This window comes from Acyrthosiphon pisum, chromosome A2 (assembly GCF_005508785.2).
Source record: "Acyrthosiphon pisum isolate AL4f chromosome A2, pea_aphid_22Mar2018_4r6ur, whole genome shotgun sequence".
NCBI lineage: Eukaryota > Metazoa > Arthropoda > Insecta > Hemiptera > Aphididae > Acyrthosiphon > Acyrthosiphon pisum.
Genome location: NC_042495.1, coordinates 22,807,923 through 22,816,830, shown reverse-complemented (window position 1 = coordinate 22,816,830; position 8,908 = coordinate 22,807,923). Strand labels below are relative to the sequence as shown.

At 29.4% G+C, this 8,908-nt stretch overlaps 1 protein-coding gene across 1 annotated transcript; it reads left to right on the top strand.

The window, feature by feature from the left end:
* Nucleotides 1-5,423: 5,423 nt before the first annotated feature.
* On the top strand, nt 5,424-8,777 carry LOC115034119 (filaggrin-2-like). Its single transcript, XM_029489876.1, has 4 exons — nt 5,424-5,716; nt 6,167-6,373; nt 8,439-8,645; nt 8,709-8,777. Exons 1-4 carry the CDS (start codon nt 5,525-5,527, stop codon nt 8,775-8,777), a joined length of 675 nt encoding a protein of 224 aa, XP_029345736.1. The 5' UTR covers nt 5,424-5,524.
* Nucleotides 8,778-8,908: the final 131 nt, after the last annotated feature.

Here is an 8,908-nt window from a genome sequence, read left to right as displayed (position 1 = left end):
CCTGTTCTGAAAAGTTTTTTGTTTGTGTACGCTTCACTTGTATCGTAGTCATTGTACAACTTAATTACAAATATATCTATATAACGACGGTTCTATACTACTGTTGTAGATACTCCAGTAGTGGACAGTGGAGACAGAGTACTCATAAGTCATAAGTCATAATAATAAATTGTCATTATATCATAATAAATGAATATGTATAATTTATAACATTTTTATTATCATTATTCAAATTTATCAATATTTATTTCATTTGTGTTATCATTATTCAAATTAATCAAATAAAATGTGGTTTAATTTATTTGGTAACCACGGTTATCAATAACTTAAAATTTCTTTATGCAACCCACATCAAGTCTTACACATTCATTAAACGTTACTGGACCGATAAATTACAGGGCCGGTAACGAATTTACAGATTGATCTTTATGCAATCCGCCCTAAGTATGATAAATAGTATGATAAAAGAATTATCTACGATGATTACCCACAGTTTTAAAAAATTAAAAATGAATGATTATGAATAATCAATAAACAGTGGATTAAGGTTTTATCTTTAGTTTACTAACATTTCTTTTTGAACAATATTATATTACATATTATAATAGTACTAGTTCTAAGTGTAACTCGGGGCCCGTTAGACTCGCTAAGAGTGGGTACCGATTTTGGAGACAATGTCGTTGGAATTATAAAAGTCGCGGCTGTAAAGTTGTAAGATGAAAATTTAGGATTTGTGATAAGGATTAGTGATATGGATTAGTGATATGGATTGAAGATAAGGCTTGGCGTTTTGACGGGAATGTTTAAAAGTTAGAGCGTCTAGCAATCCGTCACAAACGGCTGGATACGATCTCCTGTGTTGTTAAAAAGTGTAGAGTCGATAGGTGTATTCGATTGTCTAGCTATCAGTCATCAAATCACACAGGTAGGCAATCCGATTGCGGACATAATGAGAAGCGTATATCACCAGCCTACCGACCACGTTGGTAGCGTAGGTAACTAAAGAATGGCAAATATAGTTCGACCCCCAGGTCCCCCATGTTAGTTGTAAGTGAGTACTGATTTTGGAGACACAGTCGAATTATAAATTCCACACTTATATAGAAGGAGATTTTGTGATAAGAATTTCTGATAAGGCCTGGCTCTATGGTGGTCTCGTTTCGAAGGCGGGAAAGTTTAAAAGTCCAGTTTCAGTGCCTAGAAATCTGCCATGGCCCATGAACATCGACAATCCAATGATACCATCCCCCAGCGTATGTCCGGTGCTTTTTTGTATGTGTAAAAAAATTTAAATTCGAAAACCTGCATGTTAGAGTGTCTAGCAAGTCAGTCATCACCCGTCTAAGATGAAAAAAAATTAGCAATCCACCTGTTAAGTCGAAAACCGTTTTGGAGTGTCTAGCTAGTCAAAATCGATTAACTTTCAAGTTAGCCACCTAGGTAGGCAATCCCACTTCGTATACTTCCAGACAATGTGCAACAGTAAATCAGGTAGGCAATCCACCTTCTGTGAATTGTAGACCCAACTGCGAACGGCTATAAGTGAAAACACTATCACACAACGACTGAGACACGATTGAGCATAAAACACCTTTTTAGCGATACGATTGAGCCAAATTGTCGGTGTATCAAAGGAAATCGGAATACAAAAGAGAACCTACACGATTGAGCATAAAAAACTCTGCAACGTTGCCATTTTCCATTTTAAGCTATATTATAATATTATTCAAAAATATTTATTTAAATAATCATAATAATTCAAAATATGACGTAACAAATATTCTTTCGTAGTCTATGAAATAGTCACATTTCATAAATCTGTTTGATAGGTCATAATAATAATAGTAGTTATGAAAATAATAAAATCAAAACATGGTATGAATTAAAAACTGCATCGTTTATAATTCAAGCATACTACAGAGCATGGGTGATCGAACACTGATATTATTTTTATAATAATTTGGAATTGTATCTTAACTATATCTATATCTCCGATTTTAATGTTTAAAACGTCGGAACTTTTATTGCTCCGGTAACTAATTTATTAATCGATAACATTGTCGATAAAGCTGGGCTCGGCTCACGGCTCGCATCTGATATCGAAATAATACGTGAAAATAATAAATTACAAAATTTCGGGCCACAATATCGCATAAAAATATTCTATGCTCAATTATTTTATTCTTAATCGTGCTTTACTGTACTCAACATACGAAATAATTTACGAAAAATACAAACTATATAATATACAAACAAATATAATAAAATATAATATAACAATGGACATTTTAAGGAATGTGCAATTATAATTCCTAATGAAATTAATAACATAAAGAATATAGATACACAATAATATATTAACCTAATCTGTAGTGTATATATAAATATATGTAATTAATATAAAAAAAAAACGTGAAAAAAATCGAAAAAAAAATGCAAAAAATTTCAACATTGCGGCCATGCTATTCTAATGCACGGAGCCGTCGCCGACCGGAAGAGCGTACGACGGATTTGAACTCGGACCTACCTAGCAACCTGTGTTTGGGGAACCTACGCCTAACCTACTACACCACGATTTGTGTTGCTGTTTATGGTCAAAACTTCATTACTTAAGCTGTAACGCTGTGTATAAATGGAGCGACGTAAACCAATATATTCGATATACATCGATGTAATCGTATATAATTTGATGTATCTACACACTGTTTAAACTTTAATTGTAATTTATTCAATGATCTGACTGTTATTATTATGATTACATTATTATAATTTATAATGTATGTTTGAATAATACATTTATTTATATCAAACCGCAAAATTGGGTTTACGTTAAGCAATATACCAACGTTATTAAGGACCAAACAATAATGCAATATTTATTGAATCAAAAACAAAATTGTGCACTTGTGCGTTGGAACGAACACGGGTTTTAAAAGAAATTAACTTAACAAATAGAGCACAGACGGAGATTGAAAAGACGAAACGAAATGAGAAAAACAAAAAAAGCAATAATAACGACCGACGCTGGAGAAAAACAGCGGAAAAAGCATTTGAAAACCAACCGACCGCCGCCGCCGCGGCGAAGGTACGTGATTGGGCGCGTCAAGGAATCGTCGGGAACGGGTCGGGTGGACTGTAGAAACGGAGCGGTGCTTCTTTTTTACGCCACGGTTTCATCATAGCCGGCGCATTCCGTTCCATGGGTCGTCCTGAGTCAGCTGTTCTCGTAGTCAGCTGATCTTCATTTTATAGTATTAGATATGAAGATATGAACTAGATATTAATTATTAAAATTTTTGAGGTTACGTTGTTGAATGTTGGCATTAACGCGACAGCAAACACGTCAGACTCACTTCTTAAAACGAACTAGTTTTCAATATTTTAAAGTTATTTGTCTGTTTCATTATTACGGTTTCAAAAATTGAGTACCTTAATGGTAAGTGTAATTTGTATTTTATTTTTTGTAAGGCACTAATTTCAGTGTAAAAGTTATGATTTACATGCTAACATGCTAATGTTAACAATATAGTATGTATTATTTTAGTACAGATTAATAAAAACAATTTTAAAAATAATTCGTCTTAATTTAACATTTACTTATCTTACTAAAAAATGTGAATATAATACAGCTTACCCACTTAATACTTATCCTAATAAAATGTGCTTAATGTCTGTATTATTCTTTATATAAAAACCACTTCATTATACATACTAAAAATGTAGTCTAGATTAAAATTAATAGTATTATATTATAAATAACATACAACATTTTTTTGTAGTATAAATCATTTAATATTATAGCAAGATTGTTTAATATGATAAATTAAAAATAAGAAGTTACAATTTTAATTTGTTTATTTTAAGAAAACCAATAAACCAGAACAACATTTTATTGGATTTTATATTGATGATGATGTATTGATAATTATTGATAATAGGAAAAAATTCAAGTTTTTGTCATTGACATCTTTACACAGCTTTTGTATTTAACTTAAAATTAAATATGTACCAATTTTAAATTTTATCAATTTTTTTTTTTGTTTATGACCATAATTTAGTAAATTATACCCTTAAAGTTTGGAGATAAATAATAATAATTATTTTAGTAATGTTTAATGCGGAATAAACTACATTTAAAATTTACATATTATTATTAACAATTTTAACAAATAGTATTAAAAATGTAATCCATAATGTAACGTTATAATATGGGTTTAAAAAAGTATTTGCAGTTACACAAAATACTTACTTATTACAAAATACTCATAAAGTTATGTATAGGGAAGTTTCACAGTTCTTCAACTGCAGTCTGCAATGCTTTCAAATATCATAATAAAATAAATGTAATTTAGTGGCGAATTTTTATACTGACTAAATTCCCATCCCTTCATATATCAAATCAATATTAAGTCTCTAGTACTCTAGTATATAAATTTAGTGATAATACAGAATAATAAGTGATGTCATCTTGCTTTCTGAATTCCGTAGTTGTAGATTGTACATAGGTACATGATTATATAGTACTATGTTTATCCTACTATCAACAATCCCGCTAAAACCCTTTCGGATACATGACTTTTGGTTATAATATTAGTTATTATAATATTAAAATATTAGTTTATATATTAATGTATTGTGTAAGGAATGTTTCAACCGATTTAATCTTATTACACTTTAGGTGGTACCTTTTCACAAATTCATAAAATAAGAAATGTAATAGTATTTACTATTTCTTATAACTAGATATTTATTGTGTATTCAGTATTTTTTTTATAATTATAGGTATGTGTTTCAACTGTATAAAGAATTCATAAAAATCTGTAATAAACATATATTACATTATATTCTCTTAAATAAGCTATTTGGAATGGGCCAATTACATTTTTTTACATATTTCGTTTCTAATACAGAATCAAAAAAATTGTGTCTATTATATTTGGAATTTTTAATTGACCATTAATTCATTCTCCGATTCCTCCCAATTATAAAACAGATATTAATAAATTGATTACCGATCAAAAAATTAGTATATCAAATCCAAAATAGATACAGGTACATAATTGAAGTAATGACTACTTAGTATCAATTCAGATTTTATTCGGAATATTAAGTCATTTTTTATTTAACTATTTACATACATTTAATGGGTAAGTAATTTTAGTACTTTATAAAAATAAGTACATAAATAACATTAATAACTCTTGTCTCCATAACAAACCTTGCATTAGAAGACAAAAATTATATATCATTGTTATATTTTATGTATGTATTATGTGTGTACTCCTTAACATAAATATTAATTGTTATATTTGTACATGTACAATTTCAATTAAATTATTTAATAATGATAAAGTTAGATATGGCTATTCAGTTATTTAGAGAATTATATTTGATTAATATAATTTTAAACTACCAAAATGTAATTTAACTACTAGGACAAGAATCATTCATCATCTACACAATTTTATTAGATTTGTGTTTTATAAAAATTGATTGTGTTTATAAATAGCTTGTAAGATTATCTATGGATCCCAATCCACCAAGGCGTGCGAGAAGTAGAGCTCGTGGGAGACATCCTCCTGCTCTTGATCAAATAGGACAACCACGAGAACATCCGCCTAAAAAATCAGGACAACTACATGGAGCTGGCCAGGCAAAGGCACCATCATCGCGGTCACAAACTAGAAATATGCCAGGCCAATCTGGTCCACCAAGTGTAAGAAATAAATTTTTAAATACAAAATAATTTAAAAATAATTTGATAATAAGTAATATATTACTTAACAATTTACAAACATTTAATAGGTAGGTAATTTTAGTACTTTTTAAAATAAGTACATAGATAGCATTAATAACTCTTGTCTCCATAACAAACCTTGCATTAGAAGACAAAAATTATATATCATTGTTATATTTTATGCATGTATTATGTGTGTACTCCTTAACATAAATATTAATTGTTATATTTGTACATGTACAATTTCAATTAAATTATTTAATAATGATAAAGTTAGATATGGCTATTCAGTTATTTAGAGAATTATATTTGATTAATATAATTTTAAACTACCAAAATGTAATTTAACTACTAAGACAAGAATCATTCATCATCTACACAATTTTATTAGATTTGTGTTTTATAAAAATTGATTGTGTTTATAAATAGCTTGTAAGATTATCTATGGATCCCAATCCACCAAGGCGTGCGAGAAGTAGAGCTCGTGGGAGACATCCTCCTGCTCTTGATCAAATAGGACAACCACGAGAACATCCGCCTAAAAAATCAGGACAACTACATGGAGCTGGTCAGGCAAAGGCACCATCATCGCGGTCACAAACTAGAAATATGCCAGGCCAATCTGGTCCACCAAGTGTAAGAAATAAATTTTTAAATACAAAATAATTTTAAAATAATTTGATAATAAGTAATATATTATTTAACAATTTACATACATTTAATAGGTAGGTAATGTTAGTACTTTTTAAAATAAGTACATAGATAGCATTAATAACTCTTGTCTCCATAACAAACCTTGCATTAGAAGACAACAATTATATATCATTGTTATATTTTATGTATGTATTATGTGTGTACTCCTTAACATAAATATTAATTGTTATATTTGTACATGTACACATTGGCGTGCGCAGACTTTATTCGCAGGTTATGCAATAAGGAAAAGAGGGCCCCCTCACAAATTCTAATCTTTCCTCAATTTATTCTAAAAAACAATGCTAAGCCGTTTAACTTTTTTTTAACACATATAGGATTCAATTTACGATCTAAGTTTTTGCAAATATACTACTTAGGTTTTTAGCTTCCCTCGGAAGCTGAAATCACACATAGTTTTACAGTAGAATATTAAACAACGCGCTGTAGAAATAAGTAGTTTGAAATTTGAATTATATTTATTTAAAGAAAATTTGATCAAGTATATACTATATTGAATGTTTTTGAATAATTTTAACATATTAATAATAGTGTTATTTCATGGAAAGTACTTAAAATCTAAATTCTAAAGTTCAAGTCTTCTTTTTATCGGCACACATGTTTTGAATTCTTCTATTACTTCTTCAATATTGATTTCTGATGCCATTTTTTGCTCGATAAATATTAAGATCAGTGAATCAAGACGTTCTTGTGGCATAGTGTTTCTAAGTTTAGACTTCAGAATGGACAATTTGGAAAAGGCCCTCTCACACGAGCAGCTTGTCACAGTATTGTTGCAAATTGTGTTAAAGCTAGAATTTGGTCTAGAATAAAAAATATTAAAATTAGAGGTTAATGAATTCAGATAAATCTGCAGTAAACTAGTAAAACTTAGTTTTAACTTTTAAGCTCTAGTAAGATTGCTGTGCAGACTTACCAGCAGATTCCGATGGTAGTTCTGTGTCAATAGATGTATTTTCTAAATAAAAATCAAATAATTTTGTTATAACAAAGTAGATTCAATTAAAAAAAATGTTAGTTATTAAATTAATGTTTCATTAAATGTTTATTTGTTAGGAAAACAAAATATTTTACGTACCATTTATTTGTAAGATTTTTGTACAAAACCTGTCCATAGATCCTCGGATCTTATTTATTTCTTCATTTTTTTCTGTACTTTTTTCCTTTTTGTGGAACCACCAAGGTAATTATTGGTTTTCTGAGACATTTTACATTTTAACAATAGAACTTAATAATGTCAATAAGGAATAAATTAGTCAAAACACTCTAAGCAGTTAACGAATTATGTCAAAAAACATTGGCTCGTTGGAATACAGTTCAACTTTTCATGGTAAACGTTCTATTGTCTACCAGTAACGTTTGGCGGTAAAATCACAGATAAAAAAACTTAAAGTTTATCTATCCAACCAGTACCATATTATAACAATGATGGTAATAATACTTATTAAATTATACCATGATTAGGTATACACATCGATGTCGACATGATACCGGAGTCAGTTATAATAATAATATGGTCTTTGATTACGAACTATAAAAACAATAATAATTATTCTATTGTTGCAACATAGATAACAATTTCTACGTGTTACGTTTTAGTGTATTAATAGTTTAGATTACCTTGCTGGTCGCGAGCAAAGTGAAAACTAAAATTTTTATAATTTTTTTTTATAATATAGAAGATATTATCAAAAATGCTTTGGTATATTATATATGGGCCCCTCACATAAAGCGGAATACCCTGCATACCCTGTGCGCACGCCTATGCATGTACATTTTGTTTAAATTTAATGAAAATAAATTTCAATTAAATTATAAAAATATGATAAAGTTAGATATGGTTATTCAGTAATTTAGAGAATTATATTTGATTAATATAATTTTAAGCTAATTAAATGTAATTTAACTACTAGGACAAGAATCATTCTTCATCTATACAATTTTATTAGATTTGTATTTTATAAAAATTGATTTTGTTTATAAATAGCTTGTAAGATTATGTATGGATCCCAATGCTATAAGGCGTACGAGACGTCGAGCTCGTGGGAGACATCCTCCTGCTCTTGATCAAATAGGACAACCACGAGAACATCCACCTAAAATATCAGGACAACTACATGGAGCTGGCCAGGCAAAGGCACCATCATCGCGGTCACAAACTAGAAATATGCCAGGCCAATCTCGTCCACATAGTGTAAGAAATACATTTTTGAATTCAAAAATATTTTAAAATAATAATTTTTGTTATTTCATTAAGGTTGAACAAGTAACGAGTGGATCAGGAAACTTCAAAACAGGTACGGCTTACTGTATACATTATCTTTAATAACTTGAATGTTTCAGGTGTATATTTTTGGTAACTTGAAGTTGAAGGGGAAGGGTAGATGTTGAGATATATAAAACCATTTAAAACTTTAGAGGAAATGTGTAAAGAAGGTGTTATTGTAGAAGTTGAAC